Genomic DNA, 26,608 nt, shown 5'->3' with positions numbered 1-26,608 from the left:
TGAACGTCGCTTTATTGTGCCATCCCAAAGAAGCACAAAATCACAAAATTCACTGACTTTTAAATTAAATGTTCCCTCCTGGTGGAATGACCTGCCCAACTCAATCCGAGCAGCTGAGTCGTTAGCCATCTTCAAGAATCGGCTAAAAACACATCTCTTCCTTCTTTATTTGACCCTCTAACTCTAGCACTCTCTATTCTAATTCTATTCTTAAAAAAAACACTTGTCCCTTTTAGACTTGCACTCTATTAATTTGCTGCTTGTTTTCTTTAAATAAAAAAAACTAACTTAACACTTGCTTTCTAATCTTTTTTGTATTCTATCTGTTTTCTTTTCATTTATCATACAATTAACAAAAGCAAAAAAGACCTCTAACACTAGCTTGCTTTATTCTTTTTCTATTCTATCCGTTTTCTTTTTATTTATTATTTTAAAAACCCTTGCTACGTGTACTGCGTTAAGCTAACTGAGACTTGTTATAGCACTTGTATATCATTGCTCTTTTGTTGATTTTGATTGCTTCCATTGTCCTCATTTGTAAGTCGCTTTGGATAAAAGCGTCTGCTAAATGACTAAATGTAAATGTAAATATTCTTCATAATATCAGCAGAAGAAAGAAATGTATGCAGTTTTGGAACTTGATGGTATGTTGACAGAATGTTTGGGTGAACTATCCCTTTAAGTGTTCTTGAATTGGATGTCTGTATTAGTGGTATTTCAAAGTCAAAGACTGTTCTGTCAGAAAACCTTTCTGGAAATATCCCATTTGCAGAAAACATCATATTTTGGCCCTCTGCTCTTGGCCCTGACCCTGTTATGGATGGGTCAGATAGAACAGTGCTGTGGTTTATGAGCAGGTCTGTGATGTATTGTGCTAGGCAGTACAAGGCTATGAATGGCAAGAAGCAGCAATGGCCTCCTGTAAGTGTCTAGGTTAAATATAGGCTGTAGAGACAGTGATGTTTTAAAAGGGATGAGTGTGTGTGCGTGTGAGAGAGATATGAAAGAGCACTGGCCGTAGTCCCTCTCTGCCATCATAACTCAACATGCTTTGAGCTAGAGGAGAGAAATGTGCAAAGATGGCAATGACTTTGACTTAGCAGTCAGAGCTACCTTTCTCAGGCTCAAGGCCTGTTTGCACCAAACATGAATTTTCAGCATGGAAAAACTGCATAACAAGTACAGTAAATGAAATGATGAACCGCTTGATGCGAATTCGGAAATATCATACTGTTCGAAGTTGTCGGTTTTGAGGACGACAAAGAGCCTTATGCTTACACTGAGTCAAGTTTGAATCTGGCATGCATCATGTCCTGATTTTTCTCACTTTACTTTTCTTGTTTATTTATATTTTTAATAATAAATTATAATAATATACACTACCACTTAACATTTTGGGGTGAGATTTTGTATTTTTTGAAGCATAAGAGACTTATTTCAAAAACATTAAAAACTATATATATATATATATATATATATATATATTAATAGCTTAATTCAAATGTTAACAAATTATTCTGTTTTTTTTTTCTTTTTGATATTCAGTCCTTCCTTTTTAGAAACTGTGTGAATATTTTGCATCATTTAATACCAGATGTAAATAAGGCATCAAACTTGGTGTGAAGAGGTCTTTAGACAAAAGGTGGCATTTCAATATCTTGTGTGTTAGTATAATACACAGTGAACCTCTTTTTAAAGTAATTTTTATTAATGACCACCTCATATACTGAACAGCTGTCTGACAACTTCCTACTGTGTTCACAGTTACCGATGTGGAGCTCAAACGTCTGCGAGATGCCTTCAAGAGGACCAGTGGCCTGTCTGTGTATATGACCCAGCAATGCTTCTACAGGGAAGTACTGGGCGATGGAGTTCCTCTAAAGGTTGCAGAGGTTAGTCAAGCTTTGATACAACATATAAATATCATTAGAACAACTCCCAGCATCATGATCTCTCTCCAGCCACCCACTGCTTGTTTCAGTGCTGTTTTTCATATTTTAACAGTTCTGCGATTGATTGGTCTGTTCCCCTGGCTTATTTCTGAGATGCTACAAATAGTACATATTCATCTGATAGTATTTTTACTGTCTTCTAGATGTAATCTTTAGATGTAAAGATTATTAGAATGTAAATTAATTGTATATTATATTTTGTGCTCGGACTACATCTTTTGACTAAAAAAAAGACAGAAAATGATACATGATGGTTACAAAAGCTTAGTGACGTGACATGACATGTGACATGTGGCCAAGTATGGTGACCCATACTCGGAATTAGTGCTCTGCATTTATCCATCCAAAGTGCACACACACAGCAGTGAACACACACCCGGAGCAGTGGGCAGCCATTTTTGCTGCGGCGCCCGGGGAGCAGTTGGGGGTTCGGTGCCTTGCTCAAGGGCACCTCAGTCGTGGTATTGAAGGTGGGAGAGAGCGCTGTACATTCACTCCCCCCACCTACAATCGTTGCCGGTACGACACTCGAACCCGCAACCTTTGGGTTATGAGTCCGACTCTCTAACCATTGGGCCACGACTTCCCCATTAGATAAGCTTAGATAAACTTAGTTTCAGCATGCAGTTCCCCACTGTTAATTTGGTAGTCTTTTCATGGCTGCTGTTTGACTAAGCTATTTCCCTGTTCTTGTGTAGTTCAGTTTTGCTTTGCTCATGCTTCAAATACCCACAGTCATGTGGTTACCAATTGTAACCCAGAGAAGCACTAACTGAAATATGGAGCTATATGGTAAAACATGCTCGCACATAATCGGTTGACATTTAAAGACTTCCCCATGACCTGACCGCTGTAACTGTGAGTTCATGTGGCCCTCAGTACCTGCCTCCTGTATCTCTACAGGCTGTTCTCTGTAAGATGAATCATACAGAGATCCCCCTCCATTTCAGCAGAAACCTGTCGGGTCCACACGTGTACTTGTTGTCATAGGAACTAGTATTTGCAGGCCAGCCTGGCTAGTTATTTTCGGCTTGTTTCTGTGTGGCTCTCAGCCAGTTTTTTTGTGAATAATGTATCGGATCAATACTCTAAAATCACTTTATGAGGGGGCTTATCTCTTTGATGTTTTAGTGTCAATTAAAAGAAGTCCTTAAAACCCATGGAGCCCTTTAACAAGACTTGACTCTACAGTCATGAATCTTTCGTCAGGTATTATTATGAACTTTCAGTCATGGCTGCAATCCAATGAAATTCCTTCAGTAGAATAAAGCTGCTACTCATCCAAGAAAAACAAAGAGAGAGAGCGATAGATGTGGTTATTTTTAGCTCTTTTCCCACAACCTTGCACTGTTACTAATCCTGATTCTTGCCAAGTACCTTGTGATGCTTTTATCAAGTAAATTTTCTGCTAAAGTGATGCTTTCTGAGCGCTTCACACATTCACTTACTTTACTTAGAGCTGCTACATTTCTGGATAAATTAAGAATTTTTTGTTTAAAATAGAGATCACAATTGTTCAACAATAAGGCTAGTAGTAGGATATGTTTTCATAAAATTAATAGATGTGATTATGATCATTTGATAAAATGTCAAATGACTTATTCATTTTGTTAATAAAAATTACTTTAATATAAGCGGGGTTTTTTATTGTACTATTTTATTGTTTTTGTGTTTTCATTAATAATGAACCAAAAACTAAGCATTCGTTTGAAAGTAAGAGGAAAATCCATAGGTCTTTCATTTATTTGTGTTACACACAAGTACGGTATATCATGTTATCTGTCTTATTCGTTTTGTTAATGAATAATGTTATTAATTTTTGTTCAAAGAATGGGGGACGATGTAAAGATCAAACATTAGATCATAATAAGCAATACAGATATCCCATTTTAATATATAATATTACCTACTCAAAAAAATTTAATCCATAGACACCGTTGCAAGACAGTGTTCTCGGTCTGCAAAATCGTTCAGCTTGCAGTCAGTCATTGAATATCAAATGTAGTTCTTCACTTGTTTGAGAATGGAGAAAGACGGTTTAATTAAGGAATATTGGCTATGGTGTCATGGCCACATTACCACCTTATTTTGCTCATAATTAAACGGCCCGGAGTCACAGCCACACCTAGGCATGGGCCGGTATGAGATTTTGACGGTATGATAACCTTAAGCAAAAATATCACTGTTTCACGGTATTGTCGTTACAGCTCTAAAATGTGTTATTTTTAAATGACTGGGTAAAAAAAACCCAATATATTTAACATGCCTAACACAATATATTTAGTTTTTGAGCAACATACAGAATATTAGGAACAGTAACATTTGTTTATTTTTTCTTTGATTTGTTTCCTAAAAAGAAGAAAAATAAAGACTGACATCTTTATTTAACCTAAATCTGTAATTACAGTTATTTAATTTTAGTAATATAATTCATATACATATCATTTATATCATTTCATATCATTTAGTTATATCATTTCATATACATCATTTGATTTAATAATAACCCAATTTGAAGCAAAAACCGAATGTTCTGTTCTGCCTAGCTTTGTGAAATTATACTACATGCCTGAACGAAGCAAACAGCAGAAGTTCTGAATGAGATGCAGATTCACTCTCTGACAGCAGGAGGCGCTCATGGAACACAAGATACAGCGTTTCCTTGGTTACCGCTGTAAACTATACAGAGACGATTAAAAGAAAATGCCACCTAAACTTTTCTGAAGAACACATTCATATAAACCCCCAAATCAATATTGAGGATTTTCTTCCAATAGTTCGTGCATCATGAACAGTGAGTGATCTGCCTGCTACAGTATTTTTCTCTTTGCGTCCATCTTCAGCGTCTCTGGCCTGTGTTAACGGGCGTTTACAGACTTCATATTTTCACATAAATTACATTTTGGAAAATGATTGCATTGCAATGCAGTTTGTGCAATCCAGAACAGAGACGAGTTGCAATAAGACAAAAAATGTCCGGTTGCAGATCGCGTAAGTTCCAGGGGCAGCTCCTTAAGTTCGGCCATCCTACACACACGTGACTGACCGCGCTCACACCAACAGGAGGAGGAGGGTCGTGTTACTCTCTACACGGCACTCAACTGGAGGGATTCCTACACTTTCAGTCTCTGAGGACACATGAAAAACAGAGCATACCGCAGGAACGGTATAACGGAAAATATTATTAATATAAATAATAATATTTTCAAATCGCGGTATACCTTGAAACCGGTAATCGGCCCATGCCTAGAGACACCTCATGCTATTCAGATGTTTTATTTCAAGACATTTGTCATGTTTCTGTACTGCAGACACTTGTGTGTTGAACTAATTTCTAATACACCTCATCCCAAGCTTTCTGTTGCAAATTCCAAAACGTAATTTTATTACAGTAATCGGTAAAAATTCAATTCACCACCCTCTGCCTCTGACAACTGACATTTTGCGCATGAGCCGCACGCACCTCAAAACTAAATTGCTTAAAGGTGCAGTAGGAGATCTTGGAAAATGCTAACTTTAGCCTGATAGCACTAGGGTTGGGCTGATAGACGATGCCATCGTCCATCGCCGATGACTGAGAGCCATCACAATGTTAAGCTGACATCGTGATTGCTTCCCCCCCACCCCCTCTCCCGCAGTCCGTCCCATCCCAGTTCCGTCCCATCCCAGGAAATGAAGTGTACTACAGAAACCCTAAAGGGGATAAATAGCCTACAAGATGGGAGGATAAAAAAAATATTTCAATACTTTTTCTCGTAATTATATCGTTGGGTAAGTATAGGCGACTGTATATAAATTGCGGGCATCAGGGTGCCGCTATTGAAACCGCTTTCGATAGCTCTTTTCAAACGAGCTGGTTATCTGAATCAGGTGTGTTAATTAAGCGAGATACATGCGCGAGGACTGGAATTGGGAACCGCTGGGCTGCCTACATCATGTCATTCACCGGTGAGAAAACTTTAGCAGTACTACAATACCAGGAAGGAAGATCGGGTTGTTGATGTTTGTCTGCCATTCTCGCTCTGTCTGCACAGCGTGCGTGAACACGCTGATGACGTATCCTGTCTGAGCGAACCGGGTGCGCAGAGGTATGCTAATACATACGTTGACAGGAAAGCCAATTAAAACGCTCGGACCAAGCGTTTTGATTGGACGAACATTTCTTTGTCCTCACGCCTTCCACAGAGTATATAAATACAGATATAGACATTTAGACCACTTAACTTAATGATTGCTATTGGGATGTGAAGAGACTTTCAACCAGCATAACAAAAAAAATTTCTGAAGACAATCACCTATTGCACCTTTAATCTGCCATTGACAGCTTTAATCGATTAGGCCTACATCTCTTATCGACAATTAATCGATCATCGATTAATCATTGACATCCCTAATTTTAATGAATTTTTTTAATTAATTTGAATGATTCAATGACTCACTCATAAAGACTTCATTCTTTCATTACTAGATGAATCAGCATTTCTGAATGAATCTCTTGAATGAATGATTCAATAATAAATGCATTTTTATCAGTAACTTGTCGCCACCTACTGGCGTAATGATACAATCTTTATTTGAAGCTTTAAGTTACTTTCAAAAGGTGATTTACTCTGTTTTGATTACTCTACTGTAGATGTCAGTGTTCATATCTGAACTATAAAATTTTATCCCAGTACTTTTGTGATACTTGGGGCCAGATATACTAAACAGGGCAAATTAGCTTGAGACCGGAAACGCAAAAAAAGCACAGATGGAAGTGGAAAGTTCTGCGGGTGACAATGCGCAAATTAAAAAACACAGACACAGCCAGATTATTTCCATAATGACCAATGCAATTTACCAAGAGCAGCGCAAATTAGCGTTAGGGTCGTAAACAAGCAGAGCCTATGAGAATCAGGTGTGGGTAATCTACTAACAAGTGGGTTAAGACATACTTTTTTGGGCGTTAAATAATGGTGCAAATACCAGTAAATTGACTACAACAAACCTTATTCACCTTGGATGATTCATTTAAATACTCTCCTCCCATTAACTTTGTATCTGAAAAGGAAACTCCTACAAATCTATATACAGTTAGGTCAGCCAATTTTAATGTCAGAAAATAGTAATGTTCCTCTGTGATCGTACTTGTCAAAGGTTGAATTGATTTAGCAGAATCTGTGTCATTTAGGAATAAGATCCCGTGGGTGTTTGAATCAATATTGCGATCTTTTAGTGGTGAATCGTGCGACTGTAACTCCGCTCTGTCTAACTATTCTTCAAAATCAATATTATTCACTTAACCTACATGCACCCACACATGCGTATGGATGGCAGGTAGTCAGTGTCTGCATCCCGTGGGTGATTAATCTACAGGCTGCAGGTGACATCTCGCGCTGGGTCCATGATTGGGAGGCACAGACAGGAGGAACCCCAGGCACCCAGCTGCTCATTTCATCGCTGTAATAAGTGGGTCGGTTCCCCTGAATTCAGCTCGCAGCCAGCCAGCCATCACCTCACGCTGATCTTTAGCACCCAGCCTCATTAAATCCCTCACAGCATCACACACTTCCTCCCTTTATTCCTCCAACTTCCTGTCTGTGCATGTGTCAGCTTCTGGAATGCTCTAGTTGATCATTACCTCCACCTTCAGTCACTCTGTGTTTGTATTACATCAAAGGGCAATGATTACACACCACAGAAACATGCTACATTATTCATTAAAAAAGCAGCTTTCAATAAGAATGGCTTCTGTGTTTGTGTATATTTGTGTTGGGCGATATGGTCATTTTTCAAATCGTCATATCGCCAGTACGTGAGATCGCCGATAGACGATGTTATCGTGCATGGGTGGGTGGGGGCAAGAGAGAGACTCTCTGTACTTGTCATAGGCTATTTCATAACTATTTGGTGTTTTAAACCGTGCACGGGAGAGAGGGAGCGTATGGAAGCACCACAAATCTAAATAATATACTTTCAAATATACTGATAAACTAACATGTTAAATACAAAAATATTTTAAAAAGCTAGTTCATATATATTCGGATACAACAGTCATACAGCGCTCCGGACCACACGCCCCATGATGAGCCCGACGCACCACCACAGAAACAAGAATGAGATGAGTTCTAACATAACTGTGGCAACAGTGGCATTAAACTCCGTTAGTGAGGGCTCGGTTAAAATATTGCACATATATAGGCCGTTCAGATGACTTATTAAAGTGCAACGAAATACCTTATATCAGCAGATGATATGTGTTTGTGGTTGTGGTTGGAGACTCCTTCACCGGCTACAGGCTCTTCATTTGCGCGTACGCGCGCGTGCGTGCGTGCGTGCGTGTGTGTGAAATACAGTGCTGAATGAAAATACCAAAATGTTCAGAGACATAAATTTGTTTTGTTATTTAATCTGTATATCTGTCTGTCTGTCTGTCTGTCTATCTATCTATATCATATCTTGTTTGTTTTATAAACAAATAATTATAATATAAATAGGTTTTGGTGAGTAGAAAAACAGAATAACTGGTCAGTTTGCCAATAAATGTACTATTATGTCTAGTAAACTTTTTTTTTTTTTTTCTATTTAGTGTTTTGCTTAAATATTTGTTTTTTATTTACTATCATTTGGCTAAAAGTTCACAGGCATAAATTTTGTTTTTGTTTTGTATTTTGTATTGATGTTTTATTTTATAGTTATGGTTTTGCTTAAAGGTGCAATAGGTGATTGTCTTCAGAAATATTTTTTGTTATGCTGGTTGAAAGTCTCTTCACATCCCGATAGCAATCATTAAAGGTGTGGTAAGCGATTTCTGGTAGCCAATGTTTACCTTTGAAATCACCAAAACAAACACGCCCCTACCCCAAAAGGGTCTCGCCCCTATTTTGATAGCTCCACCCCACACATACGTACGCAACCCAGGCAACGATTAGTTCTGTGAAACTAAACAAAACCAATGTTACACCGTGTCTACACCGGACACGAGTGGCGACATGACAAATCCCCGACACAAAACTGCTGCTGCGTTCTATTCATTAGTGCTGTGTTCAAAATATCGATACGATGATGTATCATCACAGAGATTTGACGATACGAGTATCGATACAGCTGGCCCTGTATCGATATTGTGGCATGTGTGCAGCAGTGGACCACGCTTAATTTGTTTAAAATTTTACAACATTTAAAATTGAGTAGAAAAGTGTGAGGTTTCTAAAAAAGAATGAATAGAGCATATATAGGCTACAACAAGTTTAATCAGAGGAACACAACTGGGTTGCCTGATCTAAAGAGACGTAATCCCCAAAACAGAGCTTTACACTTGCGCAATACGGAAATATATGCCGTGTCCCGGCCGGAGCCACGATACAAAAACATGAAAACCCATTACAAACGAGGCATTTGTTGCATCCAGTGGGGACATAATTACTGATTATAATGACTTATACTGTCTTTTTACGCGTTGCGTTGCATTGCATCGCGCCGCGGAAGCCCCGGCTTAGCATGTGCTGAGGCCAGCTTAGCGTGAGCTGAGGCCGGGCTAGAGTGAGCAGAGGCGGCGGGGTTGAGAACGGCGCAGCCGGCGGATCCGACGAAAGAGCGGTAAGCACATGTGACGACCCCGGGCTTCGTCCACGGTGAAAGCCGATCCGGCGATCCACAGCACTAAGTTGATGTATTCCCTCAGCAACCAGCACGGATCAGCTCTAGGCATGACGAAGTGGATATCGTCCTCTTTTGGAAGACCAAGCAAAGTAGTTTTGCTTTCACAACGAAGCACATAGCGTCTTCAGGACATAGCGGAAAGCGGCAACAATACTACAGTGAGAAAAGTTACGCCTTCTTTCTTTGCGTGAACATTTGGGCGGCGTTATGCAAATCTTCCCACATAGTGAGGTAGATATGTGGGGGCGTGTTAGAACGAGCCGTTTTAGGTAGGTGTGGCTGACTCTTAACTTTTATAAAGAATATCTCTTTGGATTTGAGACTTTAGTCTTTGCAACTTTACAGGGAACCGCTGATGTAGCCTATTGTAGTAATGATGTCTCTGGTATTCGAGAGGACCTCTTGGTCTGTGAGCGTATATGTGTTCAGGGGGCGTGGCTTTGGACGGCGATTGCAGGGAGGGTGGGACATTCGCTTTCAGTGCTATCAGGCTAAAGTTAGCATTTTCCAAGATCTCCTACTGACTGCACCTTTAAGTAAATAAATATTTGCTGAATTTATTTATTTGTTTGTTTTAATTCACAAAATATGTAAATGTTTCATTGTCAGAAGTTCCTTGACAAGTAGCTAAGTGGAAAAAAGTGAATTTTGAACCCTGCTCACCAGTGAAACTATGGTTTAACTTGTCAGTCAAGACTCATTTGGACTTGGTCATGTACAGTTTGACACAAGATTGATACCACAAGGAAAGTACCTGTCAGTGTGTGGAAATCCCAGCTTTGACACCACCAACTTGCTCAGAATTGCAGGAAACATTACAATGTTCTTGTGCTTTTTCCTAGTAAATGTTTGTCTTGTTGTATGCTGCTGAGCGCTAGGCTGTGCAGTAGGCATCTGGAGGCGTGAAAATTGTAGTTATATGTGGCGTTAAGGGTAAGACATGGTGTCATACCAGGCATAAAAGTGAATTATGTCTGCATGAGATGTCTCTGTGGAATAGAAATGATCAAAAACAGGAAAAGTATTTTACTGGTAAGCCTCCTGCTGGGCCACATTTTGCAGAGATATTTTTTATACTGCAACACATTATATGTAGCCCTGCAGTGTGGGTAGAGACAATGTAATGTTTCCTCTGTATTAAACTAAATATTGTCAGCTGATTTATCGGGAGATATGCATCTAGGGAGTATAATCATTAAAAGTCTGATGTTTCTCTGAATCTCAGCGGAAATCAAAGGTCTGAGATAACAACTAACACCAGGCTCTCTGTCTTAAGCGCTGAACACCAGTAGATTAAATGATAGCATACTGATGGGAAGTAATGGTTTCATTTTGGTTGCATGACTTTGTCCTGTAAATACCTGTAAAATATTTTTTCCAACCTGTTTTGCTGTGCTTATTGATAATTTTTTTTAAAATTATTATTATTTATAAACTCAACTAAGTTTGTTATTGTCATCTGTGTAATCTGTGTAGATCTCATTGAATGACATTTCCATTATCATTACGTGCAATTCAATGTACTTTTGCATTATTTCCTGTGTTCTTTAAAAAGGGGCATTCACACTGACAATGCACTAAATCATTGGAAGTCACCAAATATCTGAGCTGTTGGTTTCTACAGTAGAATCCTACTTGCATCAAGTAGCGGAGAACTATTTTCACTCCCATTGGTATTTGCTGCATCGCTGCTCATTTTGCATAAAGTTGAGTTCAGTAGCAAAATCTAGCTCAGTGCCACTGATCACTGTGACTCATACAGCTGCAAAACTCTTATTAAAGGGTGTGAACGTACCTGAAGACAATGTTTTTTGAACAGAATTAAATGCTGAGTTATGTGCATTTTAACAGGCCACATTTAATGTGCATCCTTTCTCCCTGTCTCATCTGTTGTAGGTGATCTACAACTCTTTTGGTGGCATATCCAAAGGGCTGCACTTCAACTACCTGATCGTCGGGCTGGTTCTATTAACAAGAGGACGTGATGAAGAGAAAGCCAAATGTAGGTTTACAGAGGGGCACATGACTATCTACTCCCATATTCTGCCTATTATACTCTTTACATTGATCTCGCACATTATTTCAATGCTTGTCATTGTAATCAAATGTTCTACATCTTTGTTTTATAAATTCTGTGCATGATGCATTATAGATTAATTACTCTGTTTAGTTGCTTTATTCTCAGAATTTAAAATAGCACCTTATTCAGCCTTACAAATGTACGTGTGTATTTTGTTTATTTTGCAAGTCACAAGAGGCGCTCAACTAATTCCATTTCAAACAGCAATCTAAACAAGCATTCCTCTGGCTCAGCATATTCAATTATCCAAATGTTATTTAGCTTTGTTTTGCTCTGTGTTTCTTTAGTGAAACTGGTAGCCGCATGCACACTCCACTTCACTTGATATTCCCCATAGATGTACTGTCTACTCTAGTGTGTCTCACTGTGTCCCTGACAGCTGTGATTGATGTGAGGCTGCGAGACACATTGCCTGCTAGACTCTGATAAGGTATGTGCGTATTAACCAGCATGTCCTCTCTATCCCCAGACATTTTTAGCTTGTTCGCTAGTGATTCGGGGACCTATGTTGTCCGGGAGGATGTGGAGAACATGCTCCGTTCAGTGGATGGGGAGGTCCCGCCCTCACTTAGGAAGTGCTTCACAGAGGTCAGTGCAGGAAAACTAACCTGTGTGATTTACCTCAGTCTCATGACTTTCCAGATGAATCATCATGCCATCCAGCCACATAGTGTTCAAAAGACAGGAAATTAATCTATTTAACCTCCCTATTTCCAATATGTCACAATCTGATATTTCACAAATTAAATTACATAAATTAAACTACTTGGATTGAAACATAGCTACAGTCAGTTATGTGGTCTTTCTGTTTTCGGTTTTCAAATCAATGGAAATGCTAGGTTCGCAAAAGGTTTAGAGAAAGTATAGCATTTTGCTGCAGGACTGAAGTATTTGCTGCCTCATAAATGGATTACATGCCTTTTTAATCCAATCTGTCAGACCTGTGACACTTTGATCATTGATAGCCAAAATCTATATATACAGTACCTTTTGAACCGTTTGCCTTATTTAAAGTCAAGTCAAGTCAAGTCACCTTTATTTATATAGCGCTTTTAACAATACAGATTGTGTCAAAGCAACTGAACAGCATTAATTAGGAAAATAGTGTGTCAATAATGCAAAATGACAATAGTAAACACTCATTTTTCAGTTAAAGACAGTTCATCATTGAATTCAGTGATGTCAACATCCAGCTCAGTTTAAATAATATCTTTGCAATCATGTCAACGATAACGCTGGAAATGAAGTGTCCCCAACTAAGCAAGCCAGAGGCGACAGCGGCAAGGAACCAAAACTCCATGCAGCAACAAACAGGCATAAAAAAATGTATTTAAACTTGTGTTTACAGAGAGAAAAATACAGATACATTTAAAAAAATGTATCTGTATTTAAACAGAGAGAGCTTCCTCTGTGTTATAGCCCTGCTCTAATAATAAGCTTAAAAGGTTGACAGTGCAAATGTTGCAGCCAATAAGGTCACGTAATATGCTTTAACATGCATTCTCTCCCATTTCTCTATTAGCTCTTCTGTAAATTGCACTCTCATCTCAGCCTTCATTCTTCCTCCTGCAGCATCACTTTCTTGATTTAGGGAAAAGCCACTCAGTGCAGCACTTTTGTTGGCTATCCCTTGGCAGCAGCTCTAAAACTTTTTCTTAAATCTTTACTCAACCCACTCACATAAATATATCTGCATACAATATAATTTAGTTCATATTAATAATGAGAAAGCTTCCCCTACACTGAACAAGAGGAAGCAACTAGCATTTCTCAATTCTGCACTCTTTTGTCGTGCTCTTTAAGTTGGTCACAAGTTCATTAGAGAATTGTAACCTTGTTGTTTATTTACAGTGTTTCTATCTGTTTGTGTTCAGGGAGAGAAGGTGAATTACGAGAAGTTTAAGAGCTGGCTTCTGCAGAATAAAGATGCTTTCACGTTCTCCCGCTGGCTGCTGTCAGGTGGCGTGTGCGTCACGTTGACCGACGACAGCGACACACCCACTTTCTATCAAACCCTGGCTGGTGTCACACACTGTAAGTGTCACTATACTTTATTATATGAATGACCTCTCAGTACTCTCTGAATGCTTCCTTTCAATATGCTCTCAAAACTCTGTCTGTATTCTTTGAATACTCTCTCACTCTAGTTCTGGAAGTATTTTTCTCCATTCATTTTAATTCATGGTGATTAAAATTATTTTTTAAATCATTCTAAGCCTTGAACTAAACCAACCATCTCTGAGGTTTGATTTGAAGTAAAAAAAAAAAAAAAGAGAGAGAGAAAGTAATGGAAAAGCTTGAGATAAAGAGGTTAAGATCATATACCTGTATACTTTTTTTTAAGGGACTGAACTACAATTATAATAAAATGACTGTACAATTTAAAATAGTTGATGTACACTACTGTTGAAAAGTTTGGGGTCATTAAAATGTTTTTCAAAGAAGTCTCTTATGATCACCAAGGCTGCATTTATTTGATCAAAAATAAATGTAATTTATGTTGTTCATAAAATGTAATTTATTCATGTGATGGCTGAATTTTCAGCAGCTAACATTAATATATACACACAGATAAGATTGATAGTGTAAGGAGTAGGGGTGTAACGGTACTAGTATCGGTACCGAACGGTTCATGGGGCAAATTCCAAATAGAAGTGATCATCCCTATCCCCTTGGAGTGGGGACTTTGGAGTGAGCAGGGCATGTGCGTGCTATTATGTAGTCGTTTGGAATAGTGGTCAACCGATATATCGCCAATGCCGATATATATGTTTTCCTGTTTGGCCGATGCGTTCGAGGCGGGACTTTTATTTTGACGGCGCGACTGACTGACTTTTTGATGGCGCTGAGAACGGCAGCGCCTGGTCACACAGTGCTTACATTCTCCCTCTTGTTCGCTGTTGTCGTTAACAGTTCTGTCTAAATACGGATAGAAGTCTGTCTAATAATCAGATAGAACGGTTAAACAAAGGAATTAAAATGTATACAAAAAGTCTTATAATGACTGCTTTTATATTATTAGTAATAGAAAGGCAAACATTATAATACTTTCTTGTTTGCCGTCAGCATTCAGCAAATACGCATTTATATAATTTAAACAAGTCTTTGAATGTCTAATAAACATCCCATTTCAAAAACCTTGCAAACTTAGTCGGATCCAGTTGTGAGATCTTGTGAAGTGTGTATGTGTATCTAGTGTTGGGCGATATGGTCATTTTTCAAATCGTCATATCGCCAGTACGTGAGATCGCCGATAGACGATGTTATCGTGCATGTGTGGGTGGGGGCAAGAGAGAGACTCTCTGTACTTGTCATAGGCTATTGCATAACTATTTGGTGTTTTAAACCGTGCACGGGAGAGAGGGAGCGTATGGAAGCACCACAAATCTAAATAATATACTTTCAAACATACTGATAAACTAACATGTTAAATACAAAAATATTTAAAACCGCTAGTTCATATATATTCGGATACAACAGTCATACATCGCTAGCACCACCCGTCCTGTGACAAGTTTGCCGCATAGACGCACGGAAGTTATCAGTCTGGTCTGCAAAATAAGTCAATGGTGAAAATCAAAAGTAGATTTATTTTAAAGGCCAACAGTTTAACACTAAATATTGGACATAAACGAACACGTTAAATATAAAGTATTTAAAACAGGTAAGTTAATATATTTGGAGTAAATTTAAATTAAACAGATAGCCTACATCAGTCATACAGCACTCCGGACCGCACGCCCCGTGATGAGCCCGACGCACCACCACAGAAACAAGAATGAGATGCGTTCTAACCTATGGTTTTAACATAATTGTGACATTAAACTCAGTTAGTGAGGGCTTGGTTAAAATAGTGCACATATATAGGCCGTTCAGATTACTTATTAAAGTGCAACGAAATACCTTATATCAGCAGACGATATGTGTCTGTGTTTGTGGTTGGAGACTCCTTCACCGGCTACAGGCTTCTCATTTGTGTGTGTGCGTGCGTGCGCGCGTGTGTGTGTGAAATACAGTGCTGAATGAAAAATCTGGGCAATTTGATAATAATAGCCGAATTATAATGGGCCGCCTAATAATAATAATTATTATTATTAATAATAATACATTAATAGGAGAATAAGCCTAATATCGTCTTGACTATCGACAAAGATATCTGCTATCGTCGATATCTCTGACTATTGTCGATACACGATACTATCGTCTACCGGCACAACACTGTGTATCCTGCATGATCGCGTGTTCTCTGTGTGACGATCGGTCCGTGCGAATTGAATGCTGACGAGGAGAGTTCAGCTTCACTGGAGACGCGCGATCAACAAACTTTAAACTCGTGATTTTAAATTATGCTGCGCTTTATGCATTTTCCCACTGTCATATTCATGTCATTTTCACTGTGTGCTGTGTGTAAAATAAGTGTTACCTTGGCTTTATTTGAAAAAATATGATTAATGCACACAAACTTTCCAGAATACTGAGTGCCCTGTTGGTTACAGTGTTTACTTCCTTTTTAATTATATTTTTATTAAATATTTATTTATATATGAAAATACTTTGTCATCTAAAGTATAAGTATGTTTATTTAACAGATTTTTAAATCAATTTTCAAATGATTGCAAATTTTTTAAATATTAATGAAAATACATAAAATTATATCGGCCATCGGCCACTCTGCTTTCCAAGATATCAGCATCGGCATCGGCTGTCAAAAAATCAATATCGGTCGACCACTAGTTTGGAATGCACTTGGCAAAGGGAGCGATGTAATATTCCTCTTTTAGTAAAGAGGAACTCTTTTTCGGTGCATCCCTACTTACATCCCTTCCCTTGTTTACAAATCCGAAGTAAGCCCATACAGCCCATACATACAAAATGCCATTTTTAGCGATTTAAAATGCGATTTTATTTTAACACAAATTAACAACAACAACAACAAAACTCCTGTACACTTCTGTATCCTGGAGAAAAACATGGATTATCATATGTCTACATATTTCTTTTGAGAGAAGTATTATTTTCCCTATTTTCACTCAAAATGGGATGAATTTGTCATTATTGAGTGCTATAAACACATGTAATGTCTGTTTAATTCATACTGGATGCTGGAGGACTCCACATATACATCACAGAAGTAATAGAACTGATGACGCTCCAGGAAGTCGTTTCCTCATCTCTGCGCAAATAATATAAAACACACAGAAATTGTTTAAAAGCAAAACCAAAAAAAAAGCAATTCACAAATGCGTATTGAACCGTGGATGTCGTACCAAACGGTTCAGTGTTATATTGAGAATTGTGACATCTCTAGTGTTTACAGAAATCGGTGTTTTAATGAGAAATGACTTAAAGGTTATCATTTACATGTGCGAGAGACATTGGGTGTTGCTGAAGGTGACAGTAATCTGCTCTTTGATAGTCTATGCTGTAGATGTTTAGGCAAGTTGCAAGTCTCGTTTTGTCCACTTCCCTCTCCTCCCTGACACACAGGAGGCATCAGCAAATCAGCCAGCCTACCCTCCACGGGGAGAGAGGCATCTGTGTGAGATAATGGCGAGTGACAGGCAACACTTCCCACTCAGTGAGCACACACACAGCATTTGCACACACTCTGCCCTGTTGCAGCTGTCACTGCCACCCAGCTATTAAAACCAGACTGACACAGTGAAGGAAATGGCTGCATTTACTCAGACCCCAAGTCCGCACAGTGACCGAATCCTGAGCACTAGCTCTTCTCATAGAAACAATGATTTACTTAGGGGCTGAAGATCTCTCACCCGCTCAGTCACTCAGTGCTTTTGCTGTCATGAAATCATAATGTGGGAAGCCTGTAATGTTTTCAGTTATAGGTGTGCTGCATGGCCCAAGTGACCCACATTCACAAGTTACCATGCTGTGATAATCATGATTTTGTTTTAGATTGGTATTCATGATGATAATAATTATAATACAGTATTTATTTATTTTTAATGAGCATTTCGTTTCATTTACAATTGTCTTTGGACCCTCTGTGGGTAAAGGAAAAACACATTTTAACTGTGGTCATTAGGGATGTAACGATTCACTCAACTCACGATTCGATTCACGATTTTGATTTCACGATTCGATTCACGATTTTATTTTATTTTTTACAAAATGAGATTTAAGACAAATTATAAATTAAATGTGCATGTCCTTTTATTATTGCTTGGACAAAATGCTGCACATTTCTTTGAAATTGAAATATTACACTATAATAATATACTAATATTACTTTTGCATATTATTGCTTTTTTGTTGGTTTTGATTGCTTCTATTGTCCTCATTTGTAAGTCGCTTTGGATAAAAGTGCCTGCTAAATGACAAAATTTAAATATAATGTAAATGTAAATAACAAAACTAAATAAAAATTTTAAAACAAGCCCCAAATCAAATAAATAAGTAACACAAATAAAATAAATCTCTTCATATAAACAAACTAAGGCTTTGTCTGTGCTTTTTCCTTTTAAAATTAGAGGCAACCACTGCATTTTAATCATGATCCAAACAAAGATGCTGCATACATGCAACATGAGCAGTTTTTAATAATAAATAAAAAAACAGCAGACGAGCTGAATGAGACGCAGATGCACTCTCTGCCAGCAGGTGGTGCTTAAAGCATTTCCTTGGTTTCCGCTGTAAACAAAGCAGCGCTGCACTTATAAACTTTAATAAGCATTATACAGAGGCAAGATTAATAAAAAAAAATACCATCTAAACTTTTCTAAAGACAGTAAGTTCCCCTCAGACATGTATTCATATAAACTCCTAGCCCTAAATGAATCGTGATTTGTTTAGCATCTCAACCGTTTTGAATCGTCACATATTTAAATCGATTTTCAACCGGCTCACAGTTAATCGTTACATCCCTAGTGGTCATTTAAACTCTTTTATCAAACCAACGGTGAAAAATTTGGGAGTTCTTTTTTTATTCCTCCTTTAAGTTTGACCAACATATTAACTCAGTAGTTAAAGGGGTGGTTCAGTGTTTTTTTTCTAGGCTTGATTGTGTTTATGGGGTGCAGTCTAACATGTGTTAATGCTTCGTTTAAAAAAAAAAGCATTATTTTTCACATAATTTGCCTTTATTCCACACAGCTCTGTCCCTTCTCTGAGAAACGCTCTGATCAATTTCCTGCTTTTATGAAGCCCCTCCCTCAGAAATAGGCGATGGGCTCTGATTGGTTAGCTAGCCCAGTGTGTTGTGATTGGCTAAACCGCCTCTAGTGCGTCTAAACGTCCCGCCCTCACCTCAGCGGCATGTGCTCCGGTTGTATTGTAAACAAAGGCGTCGTTAATATCGCTTATCAGTTTGAGCCCGATTGAGAAGCAGAGGATGTTATTGAAGAGGATCGTGCAGAACCTGTGCAAGCACGGCTTTTAATGGTATAGGCCTATGTTTTTTGTTTGTTGTTGTCTCATACTTTTAGATATGCTGTTATTTGTAAATGCTACTGCTTATGTTAGCTTTTAATGTACAGTTTTACCCTGATTAAAGCTTTAATACAGTACGGCAACTGCACACATGTCCATATTTAACGCTGCTTATAGCTATGTGAAAATAAGTGTATAATTGGAACAGTTCATTGCTGGAGCTGAGCTGAATGAGAGAGAAAGAGAGATGCAGAGCAGGGGGACCCGAGGAACAGTATTAAGAACCGCTGCTTTAGAACATTGATTTTGAAACTTGTGAATCCATTAGAATCGTTAGAAGACAGAATCGCGATTCATAAATTAGTAGATTTTTACATGCACCTCTAGTTTTCTCTTCCTCTTCTCTAAAGCAGCGCAGCATTGCCTTGCCCCCTTTGCTGCCTTTTCCCGAGGGTGGGGTTTATCTGGGTTTGTTACGTCACGAACCCGGGAAGTAACTCGTTGTAGTCCCTACCAGCCGTTTTTGTAGGCATTAAACTGCCAGAATTTTAAAAGACGATATCTCCGTTTGCATTGAACTTTCAGCTTCGTAACTTCGCAGATATTGTTTATGCTCAGAGAGCAACATTACACACAAACTAACATTTAAAAAGTGAAATCGCAATGAACCACCCCTTTAAGTCATGTTTTTTCCATCTTAAACTTCTGTCAAAAGTTAGATCTTTTCCATCTTTTAAAGATCTTGAAAGAGTCACACATGCCTTTGTTTTATCACGTTTGCACTATTGTAACTCCTTGTATATTGGACTACCCCAATCCTCCATGTCATGGCTTCAAATGGTTCAAAATGCCGCAGCCAGATTTTTAATAGGGGTTCGTAAATGAGAACACATTACTCCGATTCTAATGTCTCTAAACTGGTTGCCAGTGCGTTATAGAGTTGAATAAATGTTTTTTTTACATTTTTAAGCCACTCCTGTGATTAGTAGTAAATCTCCAGCACGTGCTATCAGATAGAGCGGCATTTACTACACAGAGCCGTAGTTCACTGACAAGCTACACTAAATCGCGTTCATAATCAGCAATGAATTGCCTGCGATTTTGAACACAATTTTGCGTAGCTTGTCAGTGAACTATGGCTCTGTGTAGTAAATGCCGCTCCATTTGAAAGCACATGCTGGAGATTTACTACTAATCACAGGAGAGCCTTTACTGGCGAGATGCGCATGAAAATCGCATTAGATTTTTTGCACAGCCCTACTTTAAATGGTCTGGCACCTTATTTGTCAGATCTTGTAAATGTGAATAGGTTTGCCAGATGTTTGCGATCCTCAGACAGTATTACTCTGTCATATCCAAGATCAAGACTGAAGTTGAAAGGTGACGTTTGCAGTGGCCGGTCCTAGGTTATGGAACAGGCTTCCCTTATCTGTGAGATCCACATCTTCTGTATATGATTTTAAATCTAAGTTACAGTCTCATCTTTTTATTCTTGCCTTTAATTCATTATAATTCTTGGTCGCATTTTAACTTATGTTTTAGTGTATTATATTTATTATTATTCTTTTTATTTTACCTTTCCTCTTTTGCACAGCACAGTGGTCAACTCTTGTTGTGTTTATTTGTGCTTTATAAGTAAATAAATGATTTGAAAAAAATAAGTTCTAAAATAAATCTAGCAACAATATATTAGCAATAATGTTGTTCATATCTTATTTTTGACTATCTATTTATCTATCTATCGTTCTATCTATCTGTCATTCTAGCTATCTATTGTTCTAGCAATCTTTCTATCTAGCTTTCTGTCTAGCTGTCTGTTGTTCTGGTTATCGTTCTATTTAACATTTCCATTTTTAGCCATATTCAAGACTCTCCCCAAATATTATTTTTGAATTAAATTGAAAAGGTACTCAGGTAGCTTTGTTTGTCTGTGCAAAAACCTGGTTAACTGTCTGCCTAGACAGCAGACTTGTTTGCATTGTAAATTTATCTTGTTTTCTTCTTCTTCTTTTTTTCCCAAGGATGTTTGGATATTTTTTGTGGAAATTAGTAAAATTGATTTGATGTTCAGATCGGATAATGCTATGCAGGTAGGCAGCTCAGTAGGCTTGAATCACAACCATTAATACTGGGCAGGAACAAACCAATATCGACAAGCCTGTTCTGTTTGTGATTTAAAACAGTTTGCCTGTAGGTTGCTTCAAACAGCATACACAGCAGTTGTTTGCCTTTATCATTAATAAATTTACTGTATACACAGTCATTATTGGAAGGTTAATTTATGCACCTTTCTATGTATTAGTAAGACCATGATCGATTCTTTCTATAGCATATTTCTTCATTACAGAATGAATGTGCAAGGCTGAGCTTTATTCTTTTCACTGTGTCACCAAGGCAAAATAACTTGTATCCTTAGGTACAAGTTAGAAAGTCAAAAAACACAAAAGCAAAAGATTATGCAAATAGCTCATTAAAATTAGAATTAGAAGTTTGCTTTGTCAATAAAGGACAGTTTTGACTCTCCATCTCTAGCCAATCAGAGAAGCTACCTGGGCAACCCATGGTAATCTGCGGCCCACTCCAGATTATCCTCTTAGCTCAGTGAGAGGGCTGTGTGTGTGCTGTTGGTGTGGAGTAGTCATGATCTGTGTGATCTGTGTGAGTGCGTGTGGGTTTATGGGTTCATGCGCCTTCCAGAATATGCCCCACACCAGTCCAAGTGCGAACAGGCAAGAGGCCTATCAGAAAGAAGAAAGTGAAGGCTGGGTGACAGTAATCTGTGAGAAAGAAAAGGAGTTAGATTGCATATGGAGATGGAGACTAACTGTATTTTGCCAACATAACGTTTGCTATGGTACACGCCATATCTAACAGCCAGAGCTGTGGCATGTGTAGTGGAATATGGTATGGTTCTTCTGTTGCCACTCTGATAGAGTCGCTCCTTTAGGTGAGTACTGGCATTTGGAGGTGTGTAGTTTACAAATAATATGTATATGAAGCTAAATGCTAGCTATATATAAATATAATGGCTTTATGGTAAACATAAACCTTCATGGTTTGATTTTTAGATTTTTCATGGTTTTGAATTAAGTCTTTTGTGCTCACCTAGGCTGAATTCATTTGATTCAAAAATACAGTAAAACAGTAATATTGTAAAACAGAATTACTGTTTAAAATATGTTTTCTATTTTATAATATTTAAAAAAAAAATGTAATTTATTCCTGTGACGACAGCTGAATTTTCATCAAGCATTAATTCCAGTCTTCAGTGTCACATGATCCTTCAGAAATCATTGTGATGATGAGAAATCATATGCTGATTTGGTGCACAAGTAATATTTCTTATTTTGACCAATGTTGAAAACAGTTGTGCTGCTTAATATATTTGTGGAAACTGTGAATAATTATTATTTTTAAATATTTTCAGGATTCTTTGATAAATAGAAATTTCAAAAGAACAGCATTTATTTAAAAATAGAAATTCTAAACATTACACACTTATATATTTAGTAATTATTAAATGTTTAATCAAAGTTTTGGCACAGTTCAATGACAAATTCATTTTTAAAAGTATAAATATTCTGTATAGTGTTTTAATATGTGGGCATAACTGGTGGTCTATCATTGCTGTTATAATCTGTTTTTTCGCTTCAGTATAGAGTGAAATGTCATATTCCCACTTTTCAAATACTTTTCAAATATTTGATGTTGAAAAGGCATTAAAAATGGTATCCGTTCCCAAGAGAGATGGCAAATGTTTGTGATATTAAATACAAAAGTGTACCCTCAGTCCAGACCTGTCATTTCTGCTCTGACATGGGCTGTATGCACTCTGTTCCTTGTTACAGGACAGCAAGAAAAGTAATGGGAAAATAGCACAAGTAATAGGGGAAATGGGTTTTGACAACTTTTGAGGCCTGACAGCGTCACGCTAGCCAGAGAAACAATGCATGTCCTCCTACCATAATGTGTTACAGGACAAGAGAATATCATAGGCCACGGCTAGCTTGAAATGCACTGCACATGGTGCCTCATATTAAGATGTACCGATGCAATCAAGGCTGTAAACGTTCAGGATAAACAAGGCTCTTTGCTTATCCGTATGGCACATAATAAGTGTTTTAGATTAGTATTCGCTATCCAATACACAAACAGTGAATAACACTCAAGCAATTATTCAGTTCCCAATGGCTATTCTAAACTAATTATTGTTCTTTAGTAATAATAATAATGTTGCTCTGAATAATTATAATTCTTCACTGCATTAATTACGTGGTGTACTGTAATGACTCTTCATTCCAGAAGGAGATTTGTTGTTAAATGTTGTTTGGCTGTATGTTAAATGCATCTCGGATGGGAAGGTTGTTTTAGGACTAGAGTTTCCTTTGTGTCAAGATAGCTTTAGTTTCCATTCCTAACCACTTCTGAAATAACACTGAATCATTGATCGTGATTCATGGTGGGTGGGTTCGTACCCCTATAGATCCCCAGACCGCTTTCTGTGTTTCTGTTAACTATGGTCTTTCAGTCTTCGGCCCTCTGACAGTAAACCTGCTCTCCCAGAGCACTATGGGAAATAATGACTATTGACCCAATCCAATCATACTCCCAATTATCCATCAAACCACAGAGGATTAACTGCTGCAAGAGTGTGAGATAACGGAGGAGTTTCAGGGAAATACAGAGGCTTTCCATTAAGATGCCTTTTATTCCTGGCCCGAGAAACCCTTAGGACATTATTTTTTCTTTTCTTTTTTTCTGTGGATCAGTTTGCTTATTTATTTATTGAGTGCATTCACTGAGATGTATTTTGTTTTGAATAATGGAGAGGAGGCTAAACAAAAGATCAGATTTGTATTCCTGTGTTTTGACACTTGCCTTATGTGTGATGGTCAGTGTTGGAGGGGCAAGAGCAATCCTATTAGCCTAAGCTAGAGATTATGGTCAAGCAAGAAGAGTTGACCTAGGTCATCTTAACCCCAACAAACTAAAAGACTGGACTATATATGGCGTTACGAAGGGGGTAACTTGTGTCATGCTTTCACTTAATAGTTGTTATGTAATCACTCATCATAAATGTTAATCATCTAATGAAAGTCCATGTCACTCACCGCAGCCCACTTACAGTCTGCTACAGCTGTGGTTTCTAATTTATTATGAAAATTATTCCTGTGTCTATTTTAAGAATATTTCATCCAAACAATGAAAATTCAGTCAGGTAGAAATGAAAAGCAGTAAATAATAACACAGTTCTTGCCATATAACAAACTCATAAATCACTCAACCCCTAAAACTGGAGTCTATATGACTATATTCCAAGCCTTTGAAACTATATGATAGCTTTGTATGAGGAAATTGTCAATTGTGGCAGTGTTAGTACAGAATATTTTAGATAATATTACAGTACTCATATTTTAAAATAGCTTTTATGTTATATTTTAATTTAATTTTGAGTTTTTATGTGATTTTGTCATATTGTTTTTAGTTTTTAATATTTTTTTTAATATTTCTATTTAACTTTATTTTTTATTACAATTTTAGTTTAAGCAATAATTCATGCTCAAGCTACAGCTTATTTTATTTGTTAGTTGCCGAGGCAAAATTCAGCATTCTCTAATATTTGACATTTTCATCAGATATTTATACTTAATTAAAAATAAATGTTTTCAGGTATAGTAAACATGAGGGTGAACAACATATGGGTGAATAAATAATGACTTTGTGACTGATTGGGACTGATATTCAATTACAGAAGGAGCACATGCTCCACTGATGCTTGACACTGCACACTAAAAGAAATTATTTAAAAAAGAAATCCGATTTTTTTGTGTTTCCATTCTTGCAGTAGAAGAATCAGACATTATAGACTTGGAAAAGCGTTATTGGCTGCTGAAAGCCCAATCAAGGACAGGCCGGTTTGATTTGGAAACCTTTGTCCCTCTGGTCTCGCCCCCTATTCACACATCGCTTAGTGAAGGTAAGACAAAATTCATTACAGCAATTTTAAAAGGTTCTCCAGTGGACTGAGACACACAAACACTCTCACATACATCCACCTGCGACTCGCATGCTTTGAAAGCATCTGCAGTACCCAGGAAAGTCACGGTTCATCTTATTTTGGTAGATGTGGGTCTCTGCTTTTGAAATTTATTGGATCATTTGTGATAAAAGATCTCCAGAGAATCCAATTACTCTTTCTGGCTAATCTAAACACTGACAATTTCTCCCATTTTCCAGGCTTGTTTTATGCCTTTGATGAGAATCGGGACAATCATATTGACTTTAAGGAGATATCTTGCGGGCTCTCCGCGTGCTGTCGGGGCCCTGTAGCGGAGAGGCAAAAGTGTAAGCGTTTTATTTTCTATCATCCTCTTTTAGTTATTCACCTTATTCCATGGCAGATGCAGGATTTTTGTGGGTGTTTCTTCAAACATTTGAAAACATTTTTAGAATAAAATCATTTGGCTTGTTGAGGCTTATTTCATAGCTAGCACATAATTTTTTCTAAATTCACCCAGTTAATTTTCCAATATTTTTTGCACAAATTATAAAGATTTTCTTTGAAGAATATGTTAAAGTTCCCCATCTTACAGGGCTCGAGACTCCGAATAAAACGGTTGCGTTTGCGACAAAAAATATGAATTTGCGAGTGATATTTTTGTTGAAATCGCCACTGGCGACTATACAAATGGACTTATATGAATTAAAAATGTGCATGTAATGCCTTTTTTGCTGCTTGTTTTGCAATTAAATGTTTTGTTATGTTGACGAAATAAACTGAGACAATGCACATCAAAGTTTTAGTGTGGAGAAAAAAAAAAAGACTTTCAAACAGTCTTCATCCCAGCCAAACACCAGCGTTGATGGCACTCTTGCTAAAAGCAGATCCAGTTGTGCAGCATGAGAGAGATCATAAATGACGGAGATGTGCAAAGTAAGAGTGCAGAAAAAGAGTATCTATTTCGTGCACAACTTGAACAAACTTCAACAGGTAAAGCTGTCAGCTGTGTAGACATTAACAATATCGTTAACAATTCTCGTTAATAATCGATACTAATATGGCTTCATTATCAAGATCTTTAGTCTATATGTTCTGTTAATGCGTGAACTTCATATTATTTGTTGCGCACTTGCTGTCCACTAATCTCAATAAGCTTTGTGCTCTGTTACACTTTAATAAACAAAGTATCAGCTTTAAAGTTATGCCAAATTCATAACGAAGTTCAAACAAAAAAAATACAGCTTTGGCGCTCTTAAATGCGGCATGAGCAATCGCTTTAGCGCCTCAGTTGAAGCGGCACGCGAACCCATCATATCATTTCCTTTACTACTATAGTATGATATACACATGAATGGACATCAAAAGGTATATTATAAGATACAGTACAACTTACTGAAATGTCTCATGTAATCGCTCATTCAGTGTTTCAAATGGCAGAAAACGTTTCAAGCTTGTAAACAATGCCATGTATGTATGCATTTACCTCTGAATAACCATTCGGTGTCCATAAGCTCATTAGTCCACTAGAAAAAAAATAACTATAAA

At 37.6% G+C, this 26,608-nt stretch overlaps 1 protein-coding gene across 1 annotated transcript in view; it reads left to right on the top strand.

Moving 5' to 3' along the window:
• The first annotated feature begins 911 nt into the window (after positions 1 to 911).
• Positions 912 to 26,608, top strand: part of LOC107601698 (ubiquitin carboxyl-terminal hydrolase 32-like) — a 51,690-nt gene continuing 25,993 nt past the window's right edge. Inside the window, exons 1-7 of the mRNA XM_016293955.1 lie at positions 912 to 921; positions 1,765 to 1,892; positions 11,490 to 11,595; positions 12,143 to 12,261; positions 13,548 to 13,707; positions 24,908 to 25,039; positions 25,300 to 25,407. Coding sequence (XP_016149441.1) covers positions 912 to 921; positions 1,765 to 1,892; positions 11,490 to 11,595; positions 12,143 to 12,261; positions 13,548 to 13,707; positions 24,908 to 25,039; positions 25,300 to 25,407 — 763 coding nt within the window. The remainder of the gene's footprint in view (positions 922 to 1,764; positions 1,893 to 11,489; positions 11,596 to 12,142; positions 12,262 to 13,547; positions 13,708 to 24,907; positions 25,040 to 25,299; positions 25,408 to 26,608) is intronic.

This window comes from Sinocyclocheilus grahami, unplaced genomic scaffold, assembly GCF_001515645.1.
Source record: "Sinocyclocheilus grahami isolate Dianchi unplaced genomic scaffold, SAMN03320097.WGS_v1.1 scaffold311.1, whole genome shotgun sequence".
NCBI lineage: Eukaryota > Metazoa > Chordata > Actinopteri > Cypriniformes > Cyprinidae > Sinocyclocheilus > Sinocyclocheilus grahami.
This window is presented reverse-complemented; position numbering and strand designations above follow the sequence as displayed.